This window comes from Athene cunicularia, assembly GCF_003259725.1.
Source record: "Athene cunicularia isolate RWA chromosome 18 unlocalized genomic scaffold, athCun1 chr18_part1, whole genome shotgun sequence".
Classification (NCBI taxonomy): domain Eukaryota; kingdom Metazoa; phylum Chordata; class Aves; order Strigiformes; family Strigidae; genus Athene; species Athene cunicularia.
The window spans coordinates 10,440,449-10,459,986 of NW_020799123.1; the positions used below are offsets into that span (position 1 = coordinate 10,440,449).

Genomic DNA, 19,538 nt, shown 5'->3' on the forward strand with positions numbered 1-19,538 from the left:
AATTTCCATGTTCTTTTTGCTTGCTACTCATAGGCACAGCTCAGTTCAGAAAGACAAGGACCATATTATCCAGGAATATGAGGAGAACATTCAGCAACTGCAAAGTAAATATGATGTCGATATCAGTTTTATAAAGCAGGAACATGCTGTCTCTGCAGCTAAGGTATGCTTCCACATATAATAGACATTAAAGTTGTTTTATTTTTTGAGTAGTCTTCTCAATATAAATATAATACTTATGAATAAATCCAAGGAACTTCAGTTCCCTATATTATTCATGTGCATGAGTTTTAAAAAAAGGTGATTTAATTTTCCATTCCTGAATTTGACTGAAAAAATCATCTGAAGTTGACTCACAATTCTGGGGTGTGTATATGTACATACAGGGGATATTTCCATACCAGATTCAGATAAGGTACAGTTAATGTGCTGATTTTGTTTTTGCTTCTGTAAAAATTCCAGATAACAGAGGACCAGCACGCTTAAAGCCTTAATGTTTTCATAAGGCTTCTTTTTCAGTGAGGGGAAATATTTTTTCCAGAAATAAGCTGTCCTGCAGGCCTCTTAATGTGGAACATTATGTTAAATATTTATGTGTTTAAAAAATTATTTTTAAATTTTGCGAGCATACATTCCACTCAATAATTTTGGTTTGTTTCTGTAAAAACATCTCAGGTTGATATCTAGGAATACACATAGGTAGATATATAATATATATTTAATATAATTTTCAAGATAAATAATTCTAGAAAAGGATCACGTTTCAAATATCATCTGCTAATCCTTAGAGCCATAGGACAAATGGGTCTTTTGCATTTATTTACCAGAATTCTGGGAGCTTTGATTGTACTTTTACTCAATTTAATTTACAAGGTGTTTTGTTTGTTTTTTTTTTTTCTTTCTTTCAATTGTTAGTGCCAAAGTTGGTTTTTTATTAGTTTGGGGTTACTTTATGGGTTTGTTTACATTTCTAAGTTTGCAAGACAGACACAAGTAAGTTAAGCGGAGTTATAAACTCATACAGGTTTTTTTCCTCAAGTTGTTAATTTTTTCCAATTTCAGGCCCCTTTTGAGAGAGACATTTTTAACACGCAAAAGATGTATCTGTAGAGCTAATGAGAAATGCAACACAAAAATTCTGTTTTCTGTTAAATCCCTACAGGCATCTGAGGAGATTGAAGAATTACGGCATAGTGTGTCTCTATTAAAACAACAGTTACAAGATGCAGAACATCAAAGACAGCAACAGCTGAGGGTGAGCCCTAAATTTCTTACTCAGGAGTGACCAGCCCTTTTTACTTTTTCCAGTGATTTGCATGTTTAGATCCCCATACTGAAATGCATTTACATATAACACGCATCTTTGTATGTATTTTATTGATAGAAATATATAAAGTGTCACCCTATGCTTGAAGTTTGACTTAAAATATGTCTAAGAGATCACTTCATGGGTAAGAGCAGAGTTTTCACAGGAGCGTTGTGACTGTAATTCACATGTTGAAATGGTGTGAACAGGTAGCAGTGGATTATAGGGAAGCATGTCAAAGCTTATGAATTTATTTTTTTTTTCCTAAACTGTAAAGGTTTTTAAGTTCCCTATTTTTTTTTTTGTTTTTGTTGCTATTTCACAGTTCAGTTCAATATTTCATCTTCCTATAGTCATTTAAATTAATCCTTCTATCTCAGGATAATGAGTTCCACATCTGTATCGTGTATCAATCCCGTTTGAGTTTTGGCATATACTTTTCCTCTTATGTCTTCCATTTCACAGTTGATGTAGTACAGGATGGCATTTTAATAGCTAAGGAGAACAAGTTGCTGTTTCTCTTTAGTAGACATGAATTTGAGATAGTTTTGTTATACGTCCATATTTTTGCTGTTGGTAGAAATTTTTTGGTACGTTAAAGAATAGTTTGAATAAAATCCACTACAAGGTGGATCGTTTATTTTTTTTATAGCATGTTCTATATAATAGCAAATGTGCGTGTGTTTAATGACTGCTTTGTCATGAAAGAAAAATGTGATTTCTTTATTTAGAATACACATCTCTTTGCAGGATCAAGAATACAAGCTTCAACAGGACAAACTTCACTTGGAGCGTGTATATGAAAAACAGGTAATGTTTTCAGGAAAATATATTGTCTTAGGCAGGTTTTCAGTTTTATTGTTTATGGAAGCTGAAGGTTGAAATTCTGACATAAGTAGTAAATTTTGGAATCCAAGCATTTCACATGGGTTGGAAAAGTTAATTGGATGACTTCAAGGAAGACTTTAAGTGCAGCTGTTTAAGTACAGGGATATCACCTCTGAATCTAGAAAGCTATTGCTGAGTGAGGGAGGCTGGGAGGGTGTTACTAAACAAGTGCCTGCCCTGTGCATATACTCTTCTTCTGTTGGCATCTGATGTTAACTGCTGTCAGAGAGGAGATAATGAACTAAATTGAACTTAGTCTGATCTGTTGTCAGTGTTCATATGTTCTTCCATACTTCTTTTCCCCCTATATATCTTTATCCCATACTTCTCCATGATTTGTATGTTCTCTATTTATTGTCACCGTGCACTGTTTTTATATCCAGAAGCTTAAATTAAGAACATGTCATTTTCCTCAAAAACACTTCATCTTAAAGCACTTTTCAAATAACTGTCTACTCTTTTAGACTTTGGACATCAGTAGATTTCAAATTAAATTTCAATTTTAGTGATGTTGTATGTTCAATTCATGCAGTGTTTGTAAGAGGGTGTGTTAGATGCTTATTTAATTGAAAGGATGGGGTATGCAAACATTTGATTTCTAAATGTGGCAAGTTTAAAACATCAAATAATAAATTCTGATCGTAGCTACTTGTCACTTGGTAATAGCATTTGCAACATGAATTGTAGTGAGCTTTTGGTTTGAGTTAGTGCCTTCTGCTGACTTGAAGTCAAATACTTTTTCATTCCAAGATATGTTTTGGTCTAATCCTAGTTTACATTTCTCTTTTTAGACAAGTCATGGTTTTTATGAATGTTGGCCTCAGGAAAAGCTTAGGATCGGAGTAATATTGCAGGTCAAAATAAAAATATATGAGCATAATTTGGATATCTTTTAGCTGTTGAAGGATAGTGGGCATTGGTTTATTGCAATACATCACTTCCCCTGCAGATAAGCACAGATTACATGTGGCTGGTAATGTTTCTAGGCACCAAGTCCAAATGCCATCAAATGGCTCACGTCTACGCTGTTAAACTTTATACATCAGGACAGTAAGGTGCATGCATCCATATTACTTTTCTGCAGTGGTGCCTGTTCTGTGTGACTCTTCAGTCATGTTTGAGGATCATTTGGTGGGCTAACGCTACTTATTGTGGGCTAAGACCATGTCAGCAGTCGTTCTACACCAGTAAGCACAGATATTGAAGTTGTAAATCTGTATCAGTGAACAAGTAGACCCTTTATTTTTAATAGATAACTTCACAGCAGTTTGCCCATTCATAAATTTGGATGTAACTATGTTTTCGAAATCAAGTCTTTTGAGAAAGAAGGAGGAAAAAATACATGTGAAGAATCTCTGGATAGAAATCCATAATATAGTAGAGATTGGCCCATAAAATGCTAAAACAAGCTTATCTTCAAGTAAAGGAATCATGAAGTCTCTGGTGCAATCTGTTCACTTAAGAACCTACCCATTATCTAATAATCTTTATTGGGCTACAGTGGCTATTGCCTGCTAGGATATTTAAACATCAAACAAATAATAGGTAGTAACCCTAAATGTCACTGTTTGATTAAATGTGCTTATCTACTGAATCAGGAACCAGTTAGGCTAGATGGTTTTACAAGCAAAGGAAACACCTGCTTTTTCTAAATAACCTACTGCTTGTTTTCCAAACATTCAGCTAAGCGTAAGAGCGGTGACAGATTATTCCTGAGAGCCGTTCTTGAGCCAGCTGTTAAATACGTATAATTTTACCAGGTTTGGCAATAATTTACTGTCTGATAGACAGCCCATCGGTTTTGGAGGTTCTTTTAAACCAACTAAATATTCAGACTTCCATGTAGTAAACACCTACATGGAACTGCTTGAGAATCTTTAAGTTTGTTTTTATATCAGACTATACTCTTATGCTTCTGACTATACACTTATTAAAACATATTTTTCTTCATTGTAGTGACCTAATAGCATGTAACATTGTAAATGATTGTAGGTGAATGAAGGATTTCCTGAGCTGCCTGTCTGATAAAGAAAAGCATGCTTAGTACTTCACATCACCACATTTTTTTTAGGGTCGCTCAAGTAACAAAACAAACTCTTGTACTTAATCTGCCTTTGGCAAAAGATGTGATGAAACCCCTAGTTTGAACTGTGCCTGGGAGGTTGCCAGACTCTGAAGCTGCTTTCCTCTCTTGATGCAGAAGTACCAGAGAAAAGAATTCTTCATAAAAAATGTCTATTCCTAGGTAGTGAATTTAGGAAGTGGGAAGTCAGATTTGTTCCATGTTTTTTGTGACTATGTTGGTTTATAGAGAGAAGCAATTTCTCAAATTGCTAGGATGTGTTCCTTGTGAGGTCTTGAAAGTTGCCTTATTCATTCTGCATGGATTAAATACTAGGAATTAAAATAGTATTTCACATTCAAATGGTAACAAAAATATACTGGGAAACAAAAAGTTAGAGGAGAATTAAAGGGCCTCAGGGTTTTTTGTCACTCTGAGTATCTTTAGGATGTTTACCTAACAGGTCTGTTTGTCTCAGTTCTGTGTACCGGTGTATCTTGTATAATAGGTGTGTATAGATCTTGCCTGGTTGTAGTGGCAGTTGCATGGAGGGGAAGAATTACTCGGAAATGTACATTTTGCTTGAGGAAATGAAAAGGAAAAGGGTTAAGCAGCGTGGCCAAGCAAAGGAAGATGAAGAGAGGGGTGGGACCCGTGATGTTAGACAGTAATAAGCCTCTGATGTGTACTGAGGTTATGTGGAGCAGAAGATTTCTGTTCTACAAGATTATTCAAGGTGAAGACATGTACTAATGCTGCTCGAGGTAAGAAATGATGAGGAAGAGACAGGAGGACCATGGGGTAGCTTCTTCCTGTCATGCCAGGATGCAGAGTCTTTCAGGTTGCACTGGGATTAATGTCTTGCCACATGCATTGGAGTGACAGATCGCTTTTCTGGTTTCACACTGTTATAAGCAGCACGTGGTCACAGGGTACTATGGAATAGTAATCGTTAGCTAAGATGCTCTATCACTTCAGAGGGTTCTGTGCTGTTTGTGGGTTTGTTAAGTCGTATGCTTACACAAGAGTGCCATACCCCCGCATTTCCAAATGGCATTTTTAATGTCTGGATGCAAAAGGGAAAAATGAAGATTTACTCAATAATTCAAGCACTCGGGTTTGATCTCACTGGGTCAGGAGTTCCTTGGTAAAGCACTTTTCCTCAGTTTTACTTTTCCTGGGAGTCTCTACCCTTAGATAGTTAATGTTTGAGTATGTATTGCTCTAAAGTAACATTATTTACTATCACTATCAGTTCTTACAACGATAAAATTACCAAATGTAAATAGTAGTTCACTGAGTTTCACAAATTGGTAAGTAGGAACTCTACACCGTTGAGAATACACGTCATTGTTTCAGGCAGATTTCTATATGCTTTCCTATATTAATCTAAAGAAAATCTACTTCCTTTTAACGTAATTATTGATATTTCTTTTCCTAGAGAATAATATTCATCTTGAAAAGAAAAATACATCTGTTGGCTGTAGTCTCATACTTCATCTCCCTGTTAATCCTTATTCGTGCATTTTATATAACTGTGGAAATATATAGGTGGTTGTACACATCTGTGCAAAAGAAATATGCAAAATAGTTTTTATAATTTAAAATAACTTGTTTTTTTTAATCAGACTTTGTTTTAGCTAAAATATATCTTCTTGTTTCAAATGGTAGATTCATGGCCTCCGGAATGATGTTGATAAAGAAAGAGGGGATTCTCAAAAGAAAATTCGCAAACTGGAAGAGACTTTGAAGTAAGTGAATATGGAATATTTGTTGAACCATCCCAAATTTTTTAGTCAAATTCATGCTTTGTCTAATCTAACTGCCTTTCTATAATTTGTCTGGGTTATCTTCCCATTGTAAAGCCACATCTTCAGGGTTCTAGTTAGCCATGACAGTTAAAGAAGTGAAGCAAGAACCAAACCACCCACATTTGTTGACTTCAGGTGGTAGGAGTGAAACAGAAGTGATTCGGTGATGTCAGCTGGTGTTGCTCTGTCAAATAAATAAAATTCAATTTAGAATGGATACATAGTAGATAAATAATCCAAGCTAAAGACTAGTTGATTTGGACTATTTTAGAGGAAAGGTTTAATTTGAAAGATGAATATATTTAAAATATATTTTAAACTTGATTTTAGTACATGATAGTTGTGATGATGTGGATTTTTCCACTTTGATACCACAGGTTTTTGTGCGAATACTTATTTTTCAAATGTAGCCAAGGCTCAGGGAAATGGTCTGCAGCGAGCAGAAGACGCTTTTCATTAACTAACTGGGAACAGCTTTTTTTGCTGACCTTGTACATTAAAAAAAACTAATCACAAGTTTTGTTTTGTGAGTGGAGGAGTGGTTTACATACAGCAGATGCACATATGACAAGATCAATCCTTGTTATTCTGCTTCCATTTTTATTATGTAAAATATTATTTCCATATGCTTATCCAGTTTAAATTCAAAGTTATGGAAATAATTTCTAGGGAAAATGGATTATTCTGAAACAAGCCAGAAGTTATTTGTAAAACTACCCAGTTTTACAGTGTGTCTTATCTAGGCTGATAGTGGCATTGTGAAGATACTTTTATTCAACAAAGTCACAGGGCTGGTCTATTCCTTTATTTCTAGAATCTCTGAGGTATTCGTCATAGACTATTTTAAAGCACTACAGACATTAATAAAAACTGTAGCTTTTAATCTTTAAATTCTTTACACTGACTATTATTTATAATTTTAGGGAGATTGAATTGTTCTCGACTAAACTTAATCTTTTAGTATCTTAACATCTGATTCCTCGATAATATAGTTTCATTAATTATCTTCCATGTCTTTCAAACAACGTGTTCAGTTTATACTTATGTTAAAAAACCTAAGTCTGACTTTACAGTCCACTGGCTGCTCAGAATTTATGCCCCATGTGGGTGCTCTCAGCGCAGAATAAAGGTGGTAGTGCTCTTCAGGCAAGTGTTTGTGAAGTGGCTTAGTGTGCTGTGAATGTTGAACCTAGTTTTAATTAACAGCACTGTGCTGAGAAGCTCTTGTAGATAGCTGAGGGGCTCCTCATTTGTTTCAGATATTCCCTAGCGGTAATTAAGCTGAGATTTAATGTTTTGGGGTAGAGTAAGGATTTGAAAGGCTAAGGTTACAAGAGCCCAGTTTACCACTGGATACTTCAGGGCCCACAAATTAAGATCATGTTGGCAGAGGCCAGTCCCAACCTTTTGTGTAAGTGGGTGTCCTTTGGCCAAATCTGAGGATGGGTCAGATTCTGGGTTTTCAAAGTGTCTTCTAATATAAGCTGCTTCCATTCATATTGCAGTGTACTTTTCCCAGATCCTCTTCCACGTCCTATGGCACTCTTTCCATTATGCTTTTTCCTTTTTTTTTCGTTCAGGGTGTTGAAAATGATGTAATAATTTCTACTATTAAATTATATATCACCTAATTTAAAACGGAAAATGTTTTAATTTTGGAGATGGGTAGCTCACTCTTGAATAATGAATCTATACCACTGTTGGTTTGGTTGTTTTATAGCAGTGATTTGGGGTTAATTTGAAGAGTAGTAATAGAATTAGTGGTGCTATATAAGTAATTATTTTGCAATTGAATAGAAATAAAGATTAGCTTTCATCTATGTTTTTGTCTGAATGGAGACAAAAGTAAGTTGGCAAAGTCATCAGGGTGGATTTGTGCTTGTGAAGATTAAAAATACTGTATTTACAGAAATATAGTGGCCCAGTCTAAATCCAGCGTATATTCTGCTGGCCAGTTCTTTCAGATTTCAACTCTGATGCAAACCCTCTGTGTCTTGCATCTGCACTTTTCGGACCACGGACGTGTCCGTGCACACGACTGTTAAGAAGAGACTCGAGTGCCCAGTGTAGAGGAACTGCTAATCCTGCGAGGCTGACTTTCTGGAAACCAAGCCATTGATTTAGTATCAAAGTTTCTGGACAATATTAGGGTTTTACATGATTGTGTTTATGTACGATATTTATGTAATACATAACAAACAGTAATATTTTTATGTCTGAAATGGGTGGATTCCTTATGGCCGCTTTTCCCATTGCTGCAAAAATTAGTCTTTGTAACAGTTTCTTGCTATTAATATGAATCCACAAGATCTGATGTTTTATATGAAAATCCTCTATTTTTCTGTATTTCTTTGACTATTTGTGGAATCAAATTAAGTAATTACAAGGCAGACACAGTGAACCTTTAGAAAACAACCTTATCTTCCTTGAGATGGGTGAAACTACAGTTCACCGCCTTCAGTAGAAGCGATGCCTTGTGGAATTGCAGCTCAGAACCCAGAAGGTGCATCAGTGAGTTCTCATAAACTACTTTGATCTGAATGCACTTTGATTCTGAAATGGCCACAGGATTCTATCTCGAGTAGCTAGGCAGCTGCAAACACCTAGAAGGGGAAGTGGCAGGATTTTTGGTGGGTCTTTGTTTTGGTTTTGTTCTGTTGGGTTTTTTTTTTCCAGTATCAAAACAGCAAACAGTGCTGTTGCAGTTTCAAACATATACACAGTTGCATAATGAAAATTATTTGTGACCTTGTGTGGAATAGTAAAATCCACATTTCTAAAAGTATCTTCCACTTCAAAAAAAAAAAAAAACAAACAAAAAAAACCCCAAACAAAGACAAAACAAAAAAAAAAACCAAACAAAAACAAAACAAAACAAAAACCATGTGGCCAGAGTTTTTGCCAGGTTTACATATCATAGTTTATGAAAGGGTTTGATGTTTTTTTTTTCTTCTGAAGTTTATGGTAGAAATACCTGTCATAAGGAAATCTTCTGCAAAAGAATTGCTCCAGTCTCATGACTACTGGTGGTGACTCGTAGATATAAATTTTGTATTTAATTTAGCAAAGCATCTCATTGGCATTGCCTGATAGCAAAAGTCACTAAGAAGTGCTCCAAGGGTTTTTCTAGAATGTCATTTAAAGTGCATTGGTATAGTAACAAAGTATTTTTAAAAAGCTTCCCTGTAATTACTTGGGGGGAAAGGTTGTTTCTCTAATCCCTTTAGTTTGATTGTGTAAAATACGTCATGAGAGCGAGCAACAAGTAGTCTAAATCTCTGTGGTTCTTATCGCTTTTATTTTATGTGCAGGAATAGGAACTAAAGAGGTATAGTTACGTTACAATTTGTCACGTTACAGACTGAGTTGAATACAACAGGAAAAGTTTAAAAAAAAAAAAATTTATCTCTGTTGCTGAAGCAATTACATGGAAGAGAAAGAAAAGCTCTTGCTAACTTGATGCAACACTGTTATCCAGAGTAGCTCTCGGCATCATCTGCTGTGTCTAGCTCTGTGAAAATATTTGTTTTGCCTCTGCTAATATTTTAATATCCAATTACTTCATAATTTTAATTTATTAGGCTGTAGGGAAATATTTCCCGTTTTATTGAAGAACTGAAATAAAGAAGCTTAGAGACTTGTCACAATTTAGGGAACTGGATCAGTCACGGCCTTGATGTGGTTTAAAAATGAGGCTGGGACATGTATGTTAAAGGCTCTGATTTTATTCTTATTTCTATTTCAGTGATCATTTCTGAAGCAACTTCACTTATCTAATCTACACTTGGGTAACATTCCCAGCACTAGTATTGCAGGTTTATTTTAAATTTATGCCCTTGTCTACAGACCTAACACAGAGGTCTAAAGACCTCTTTCCCACAAGAAATAATTGTGTTTTAAAAATGTTGAAGTACTTAAGCTTCATTCAGTTTGGACCTGTCCTGCACATCCTTTGGCTGTGAAGACTTTTGCTGTGTCTATAAGTAGTGGTTTTTAGTAAATATCTGTCCCAATTTCTAAACAAAAGCTCTAAAGTTGTATCTAACTTGTTTTCATAAAAAGATGCAAGCATTTGGAGCTGTTAATACTTTAGTTTGATGTGTCACTCACAAATTCTATTTCTTTTCAATGGAAGGAGTACTAAATAATTACCTCTGTTGATACTAGTCCTCAAAGAACAAGAACAACTCCAGCCCTCTCACTGTAAAATTGTTTGAAGACATATTGAAAGTATTATTTAAAAAAAGAAAAAAATTTTTTTTACTGTTTGTTTTGGTTCCAAAATAGCATTGTGAACTGCTTTTCCTAGTAATTGCAAAGATTTTAGAAATAATTAGAGTAGTAATTTAAGGAAACACCACTGAGAGTGCATGTTCAGTAAGGATCTTGGAGATAAATATACATTACATTGGCGATTTAAATAATCAGAATTTAACGTTAGCTGGGTAGCCATAGCCGTGATCTTGCAGGCTTCCCGTAGACGTACCACAGTTCTGTGCCAGGTGTTATTTGCAGCCGGCATACGCTCGAAGGCTGGCCTCATTTATTTGCTGATAAACAGAGAAACTTAGAACATTGTTGCTTAAGATCAGAGGTTTAAAAAAAAAGTCTTTTATGATCCAAAGAAAGAGTGGAATAGCCATGTGCATTATTAGTGTTTATACACTCCATCGGTGTACGAGATATAACTGCCAGCTTTGACCTACATCAAGGAGGAGATCAGGTGTACATTTGGTTTACAGCATTTGGTTTGAAGTCCATTTATATGTTAATAATAATAATATATAAAAAAACTAAAGATGCAACAGTAAAGAAGGAAGGATTTGACTGTAGAAATAAATAGTTATAGTTATTTGGGGGTTTTTTTGAAGTGTGAATACAACATATATTTAGGTCACCTCAGTTTTTAACGTGGTTTGGTTGTGCCACTTTCCTTCTGGAGTCCATAATATCTTTATGACCGCAGGGACACACAGAGTTTGTCCCTCCTGAGATGGAGTTTTTGGACTAAATTATAAACATATGTAAGATTTGAGGCTGTTATCATGTCACCTGCATGGAAGTACTGACCACCTTGCTGCTACTGCTGTCTCCGGATAATGGTTGTGATGGTTCTCACGTACTGGAAATAATTGCGGCGTCTGATTTAATGCTTTTTAGTTTGCATCTTATGCGCAAATTAATATTTCATTATGCTACTGAAATATGGCTTTCCTGAGTTCTTACTCTTCTGTAGTGGGACTGAAAGAAGCAGTTTTTAAAAAGTCGCGTCAGGAGAAATGAACTGTTGCCTCTACAGGTGCAGACGTTGTAACTGAACACTGACATGTCAAGGAATGTGTGTACAATATCTAGCTAAATGCTTCACAACCTTCTTCCTCTCCATCTTTGCCTTTTTTTTTTTTTTTTTTTTCCATTGCTTCTCTACCCTTCATCTGAACTTGTTTAAAACTCTTCTGGGGGCGAAAGAGGGTCTAAACTTTCCAGAAACCAGCAGAGCTGTCCTATCTATTAGCAGATTTGTATTCTTACAAGGGTTTCGAAAGCCACACACATACCATTTTCAAAGTATTTTGTGATTTGGTTTAGATAACAGACCAAAGCATTTCAAAGTCTTTTCAAACAAAGGAATGGTGTGAAGGTGGTGCGTGTAGATAATCGATAAAATACAGAAATAAAAGTAGGTTACTTTTCCCATACATACTTGTGTACACGCATGTATTTTCTCTGCGAATCCTTGACATGAGAATCAAGAAGTTGATTTCTCATTGGTGATGGTGCCGTGAAGTTTCTCTACTGTAGGCTTAAACAGATTTATTTCATTGCTTTCTGTTATTCCCAATATGATAGCTGTGTCAATCCCTTATACCTCCACATGCTGATGTTAGACTTTGCTATTTCTAGGGAGTTTAAGTATAGTTCAGTGATATTAATATACATTTTAAATTTCAATTTATGTGTAGTACAGTTATTATTACTGTAAGGTTTTGTTTTGTAGAAAGTATCTGATAAAAATGCATTTGCACTTGTATTTAATAAAGTTGGAAAAATGTTGTATTGGAAAAGAAATAACAATTTTTTTCATACCGGTTACTTTTCTTGAAGTCTTAGTCATTTCTTTATTCGAAGGGCTTCTACTTGTCACCTCCTAGCATGACTTGCCGGTCATTTGATTTTTCCCTTCTGAATCATTTGTTCCCTCCCTGTCATTGTCACAAGGTGCACGGAGCAGGGGAGCTGGAGCTCTTCTCAGGATTGTCCTGAGGTTTTAAACTTAGTACTAATACTTGTAAAGCCTTAACCGAATGGTGTTTGTATCACACTTACTCAGAAGCAGAAGCTAGTGTCAGTACGTTCTGCAAGAAGAAATCTAATTACAATTGAACTTCAACTTCAGTCTGAATTCCTGACTGAAGGGATGCCTGGATCACAGCTACGTGGAGGTTCAGCTTCTCTCATTTTTACTTCCACGGGGCTTCCGTCTGGTTTGCACTCTGGTGCAGTGGAATGATTTGAGTTTTGTGATCCTGTTATCATGCTGCCCTGAGTATTTTTTTTGTTGTTGTTGTTCTGAAGCTGCTTGTCTGCCTCCAGCAGGTGTTCAGCCTGGTGTTTTCCACAGCTCCTCTGTATTGGTGAAATGGGGGGGGACCAAAAAAAAAAAAAAGACAAAAATGGGAACAGGATGAGATGGTCCCTTGCAGATTCTTTGTTTTACTTTTTTCCTACATCTGTGGCTGCGTAATGACTCATTTTTTTATTGTATAGTTTTCTTTGACATACAACGAGAAGGCCTGAATTTGTTTGGTCTGACAGGCTCATTTTGCTTTCTTCAGAATATGTAAATATGTATTAAATTTTATCACCAGAAGTTTTATGTAAGGGTGTTTTAGTCTTTGAAATTACTTATCTCATGCAAAATTTGCATGGTGTTTGTGTAACTTCTCTCTGTATTACTGTAAAAGGGACAATGTAAAAGAAATGAGAGTCGATAAATCGGAAATAAATTATATACATGATGTTTCTGAGCTAACAAAGAGGGAGACAGACGAAGGCAGGGTAAAACCATGAAGATAGATGTCAGGAGACAGAAGAAACAACAGTGAATATAATTTCATTTTGTTTTGCAGGTTACAGTTGCATAATTTTGCATTTGGTGTTATGTTGGATCCCAACATTAAAAAAAAAAAAAAGCTAAATTTGGACTTTCAAGGTATACAGAAATTATATTTTTTAAAAATCTGGGAGAGTTACAGTGGATTTTGGGAATTTAATGATCCCAAACCTTTTGATAACTTTATTTTCAGACAGCTGCTTGTTCAGAATACTGTTGTATGGACTTTCTGTAGCGATGGATGTTGTAATGACATTGCAGAGAAATACAACGGCATGATAGTCATCAGTACAATGATAAATATATGGAGTGATAGCTTTAACCACAAGTTGATTTTTTTTTTTTCCTTTCTTCCTCCTCTGAGTTGAATCTACATTCTGAATAATCACTTCTTGTTAATGTTTTTAGGGTAATTGCCTGAAGTGTGGCTGTTTTCCTGTAGTTAATTCCATTTTTCCTTGAAAATGAAGTATTTGTGTGTGGAGGAATTCTTGTAGGAATGGAAAAGCTATTGCTATTTAAAGCCGGAAATAATTAAAGAAATATGAGAAGGCATTGTCTTTAATTTTAAATGTTGTAATAAAGAACATTGTTAAGGCTTTATACTCATTGTGTTCATCATTCTCTTTTACTAAAATGTTTAGTGTTGTTTGTTTGCAGCAGTTACAATATGATGGAAAAAGCAAACTTTGTGATTTAAAACCAGGGGTAAGGTTAAGTGGCTGAGGAATTTGGATATAGTTTTACTCTTCAAAACAGTTCTGTGTGGGTTGGTTTTTTGTTTTTTTTTTTCCTCCTCTAAGAATCAGTGGAAAACCAGCCAGCTGTTCTCCACTTGGTGCTGTGTTTGAGCATCTGAAACCTTTTAGAGCAAAACCAGTCAAAGTTTCCAGCTTATTGTAAACATTCCTCTAGCCCCAGTGAACATGCTGACATAACCCTCGCTCTAGGGGGCACAATGTAAAGTATGAACAGAGGACAAAAAAATGCGGTAGCTTTATTTAATAGTCTCACTTAAAAGAAAAAATAAAGTGTTCTATTAACTATTTACAGCCTTTCATTTTCTTTCACCAGTTTCTCTGGAGACCTACTGGCAATAATGAAATATGTATTTAAAGGAAAGCTCCAGTTGTACAAAAAGCGTAACAGTTGATTTTTAATCCTTGTCTATGGGACCCTTCTGTCCCTCAGGATGGTTATAGAGATATCATGTGACATCTTTTTGATGAGATACCAACTATGAAAATGCCTCAATATATTCTATAGCTCTATGAAATGAAAAATACTGCCTTGCGAGATGAACAGCATCGGTGTATCATGCTATAGCTCTTGGGTTCCCTGCTGTAAATTGTTATTCTGATAATTAATGTAGTGAAGGGCTGTAGATTGTGACCTCACTAAATGAATATGAATGTAGTTAACGCAAATGTCAGAATTGTTCCCTTATTATTTTGAAAGACTTCCCTTTCCTGTTAGGGTATCTTTTAGATTCAGTGCAGTACATTTCAAGACTACTTAGCGCCCAAAACATTGATGTCATGAGAAGAGCCTTCAGTTGCCTGAAGAAAGTCTTACAGGTGATCGAATTTAATTATTTATTTTTTAATAAGCCTGAAATAGGCGTTCAGGCTGTCACCTTTTTTGGGTCAGCTAAAAACGGTCTCCAAAAGTAGTACAAATAATGAGTTTGCTCCTTTTGTTGTTGCCAGATGATTATGATGGCTAGACTTCAATTACCCTTTGTAATCGTACACATACTTTTTATTTATTTTGTACAACTTTATTCCAGCTTCAACAGCAACACAACCAACCTTCATTGAGGAATTAAAGTTAATATTTCAATCAGTACTTTATTGAAAGAAAATCCATGTCTACCAGAGCAGCCTCTTAGAAGAAACTGATGAGCTGAATACTCATTGTCCCTCGGTATTGTTACTATATTTTCTGTTACGAGATGAGTATTATTATTATGAATCCTAAACTATAATAGTACAATTATTTTAGCCATAAAAATAGTTGCCTGAAGCATGTAGAATGACAGAATGAAGACTCTATTTTTGTACCTCCTTGTGTAGGCGAGTGACATGGTTGTTTTCTGGATTCTTCACTTATTTGTTCAGAACTAGTATTCGGTGGCATAGCCATATTTGGCCAAGGGCAGAAGAGAAACAGGACTGGTGGGAAATAATTTATTTTATTAAAAGCGTTTTGACCCAGGATGTTTTTATCAGTACCTCTTTGAAATAAACCTGGCATGCTTTAAGCTGCAGTAATTAGTTAGATGTTTCATTTAGAATTCTGTGCTGGAAAAATCGGAGGCAGTCTTAATACTGTTACTTCATCCTCATCGTCTTTGATTTGCCAGCCACTGTTGGCTCTGTCACTCACAACACATCTTGGGCTGTTCTTTGTTAGTGTTGAGTGATTCTTCTTGCCTGGCTCTCCTCCTCTGCCTGATGATCTCTCCCATAGTTTGTCCTTCAGATGGTTTATTTTATTCCCCCTCCAGCTTTCTCTGCCACAGCACTGTTCTCTGATCACTTATCTCCTCCTCCTTTGCACCTCTTCTCTGGGTATCTCATGGATCTGTGCTGCTGACTTCCTGGTCCATCTTTTAATTACAGTCTTGCCCCCTTTTATCAAAGCCATTATCTACATCTGTGTCTCTAATTCTCCCCTCCGTATTCTCCTTGTTGAGGTTTAGCTGTCATCTCAGCATGTAAAAGCCATGACTATTAATCTCTGTTCTAATCCTCCCCTCTCGATAACCGAGCCTCTGTGGCCTTTCATATATGTGGTGTATCTAAATCTTGAAGACAGTTTCTGCAGTGTGGAGCAAAATTATAACATTTTCTTTTCCAGCCACATTTACAACGCTCACCCAGCCTTTTAGCCCATGTCTCATTCATCATTTTGCAGTTGCTGTTTTTATTCTGTTTGCATAGCACCTAGCACAACAGTACCCTGTCATTATTGTAATGAGAAATAGTTATAATAATTATTAGTGTGTTTAACCGATGTCTAGTTAATTTGTGAGCCATTAATTCTGAATGTAATGCATTATTCTTATTTCACAGAAGTGTGATACTACACACGTGGAATATTATTTACTCTAAATTCATTAACGGCTTTAAGTAGTGGTTTAGTTTGTTAATGTTATCTCATGATTTATTTAAACATAAGTATATAGTTTAAAATAATTGTATTGTAAATACCATTCATTGTCATAGCTTACTTGAACGAATGCAGACCAGCTTTTTGATGTTAACATCTCAAATGATGCAAGCCGTAAACAATTTATAAGTGGATTTGTGCTTTTTGTCATAAAGGCAAACTCATACTTAAAATCAGGGAATGAAAGATACAATTGTTCCCTAATTTATATTTTTGGCTTTATTTCTTTGAAATGATGAAGCAAGTTAGAATGCTTTCTAACAACTTCGAAATATTAAAGTGCCCAGGGACAGGATAGGGATGATGTTTTGAAGGCAATAAATATTTCAGCTTCACATTTCAGTCTTTCTTCTTTGTTCCTTTGATCTGGCTTTGGTTTAGTTATCATTCCGCTTGAATGACTTCACACTGTCTTTCTTCCTCTCCACACCAAAAAGAAGTGTTCTGCACATATTCCATATGTTTGGGTGCTCGTGTTGTAGGAGAGCTCTTGTGTTCCTCATTGTTTTCTGGTAATAACTGCCCCTGCAGTAAGATATTCTAACCACAGCCAAGGTGGGTACGTTTAGACCCAATACATAGTTTACACAGAAAGTTCTTACATAATACATAACTATCACTATTTGTTTAAAAATAGTAGTGCAGGAAAAGTAAAATTGTTTTTTTTGTGTATTTCAAAGAATTGGTTTTACTACTGAAGCATTTTTCTGTCACAATAAACTAAACCAGTAATCCCTTCGTTCTACAAATACATGGTGCTTCAGGCTTTAATATATTATGTAGTTGAAATAGTTTGTATTCAAGAAATTAAATTAGAGGGGCTGTTAGGTGAAGTGGTTTTTAGTGGTTACTGCGCCCAACTAAAAAGTGGTGTCACGGATCTTGCACGTGGCTGTAAATGGATAAACTGCTGCATTTACGGAGAGTCCTGCCAGGGTCAGGGCACCTGCACGTGGGGGTCTCTGGGGTCAGGAGCAGGATTGCAGCTTTGTGTGTGTTTCCACATAAAAAATCTGATATATGTGTCTGTATACCGCATAGGTGCTCGTGTCTGTAGCTTATACACAAAACCCACGAATATAAATTTCCTGAATTTTGCTTTTTCATGGGAAGATTGTGTGTTTTGATGAAGGTTATGTTTTTAGCTACTCAGTGTGCTTGTATTGTGTTGTCTAGCGAGTTGTGTTCTCGTGAAAATGTGTTTATGTAGGTCTTTTTAAATCTAAATGGACTGTATAAATGGCGGCAACTACTTTTATTTCAACAGAGATTAGTAAGAGAATTTTTTATTTCTTGTGTCACCAAATGAAAAGGACAGCTGTTTAGAAACAAACCCAGCAATATCCTTCTTAAGCCGCTTTCCAGCAAATGAATAGTTTGCAGTTTGGTGGGTAGTGAAGCAATTTTCCTTCAGAAGTATTAAGATTTGGGGAGGAGAGGAAGGAATGGGCAAAGACTTGCCAAGTACAGCAAATCCGAATACACTGGATCAGCACAGATGTCGTGTGGGATGATCAGGGTAATCAGCAGGAGAGCCTGGCCTTTCCGAGCAGATCCAAAATCCTGCCTTCATCAGTAGGAAGAATGCTCAGCTGTTACTCTGCTTTTCCCACACCTCAGCCTTATAGAGTAAGATTCATTTCTATCTACGGGCATAAACCCAGAGTCATACTGACCTGTGATAGACAAGAGATGAAGCCTCTCCCTTTTGAGTCCATCCGAATCTGAGCTCCAGAAGCTTATTCGCTGGCAAAATGTATCCTTACCATAGAAACGCCTTGCTCTGATTTTTTTTTTTTTTTGCTCCACTACAGTTGGGAAACAATGGTCTGTTTGGACACAAGTGAGTGTTTTCCCTGATGCCAGCAGTATTTGAAAACCTGGCAAAGAATTTGCATATTCATGAATTAAAGCCTGGTGTAATTTTTATAAGAAAGCATCAGGAATTTCACAATCTCGTTATTTTTCGTCTCACGGAAAAGCTCTCCCTGTGCAGGGAGCTGGTGTGTGCGTTTGCTAATGGAATGTGAAACTTGTCCACGTGTAGCTCGTGGAGGTGCACGTTTTGTCCGTGGCTATGCTTCCGTGCGGTGCCAAATATTTTAATTTCTTGATGAGGCTGAGACCGAGGCAGGTGCATCTCCTGCTCCCGTTTGCTGTTGGTGAGCCCTTGTGTTCGTACAGGGAACGATGAGAACCCTGCGGGTGACAGTGCTGGTTCATACGACATTTGCTGGGACATCTTGAGTTTATTTAACCTCTCCTGTAAATCACTGGATTGCCCTGTGTTTCATTAACATGACTTGCAATGCTGTCATGTCTTACTGTGTTTAGTTGTTACCTCTTGGAAGACATTTTACAAAGCGAGGAAAATATTTATGATTAAGCATGAAGAGGAAGTATGCAAGATGTTTATATTTTCCATTTATCAGTACACTTCAGAGGGCTGCTTTCTAAAATTGCAATTCTAGACTTCACAGTCAACTTTCCCTGAGATGGTTTGTGCTGTGTAAGATTGCTAATTCTGTCGCCACGTCCTTTATACACTGAAACAAGAGGAATCTGCTGCTTTTTAAATTGGGGCCAAAGAGTAAATTCACCCTATTTTTATATTCAAGCCAGCTCAGCTTTAGGGGATTTAAGTGATGTAATTGTATTGTATTCAGCCCCACAACTAGTCTAACGGAAAAAAAAAATAATCTTCAAAGTGAATATTTTAGTGCTTCATGCAAGGCACATTGCTCAGTCTCTTGGGGGGAAAAAGAAAAAAAAAAGAAAAGCTTTTCTTATATTTGTGAACTGTGGTCCATTGTTGTGTGTGTTTTCTAAGCTTCTGTACAAATCTTAACTGCACAAAAAGTAGAGAGAACTAGCTCCTGCATCCTTAAAAAAATGAAGTTTCGTTCGTTGTTATAATGAGATGTTGCATCTGTTCCTGGGATTAAGTCCTTAAAAGGAAGGAAGGTGCATAAAACTAGATCCTAAAAGTTTACATGATAATATTTCAAAATAAAAATGTATTCCTCGGGAAGAAGATGCATAAATTTGGAGGCTCACTAACAGCTCAAGGACTGACATCTTGTCCTTTTACATTTAGATTTGCTGCATTTCCATCTGACTGGACCAAAAATGTTGTTTCAGTGTCTCTTGACATTTATCAGTGTGGATATGTTTGAATAAGCT

General features: G+C 36.1%; 1 protein-coding gene across 3 annotated transcripts in view; it reads left to right on the top strand.

The window, feature by feature from the left end:
* Positions 1-19,538, top strand: part of CEP112 (centrosomal protein 112) — a 171,343-nt gene that overhangs the window by 43,441 nt on the left and 108,364 nt on the right. For all 3 annotated transcript variants that reach the window (XM_026861138.1, XM_026861139.1, XM_026861140.1), the window contains 4 exons: positions 34-163; positions 1,163-1,255; positions 2,057-2,116; positions 5,928-6,007. In XM_026861138.1, the coding sequence (XP_026716939.1) occupies positions 34-163; positions 1,163-1,255; positions 2,057-2,116; positions 5,928-6,007 (363 nt within the window). The remainder of the gene's footprint in view (positions 1-33; positions 164-1,162; positions 1,256-2,056; positions 2,117-5,927; positions 6,008-19,538) is intronic.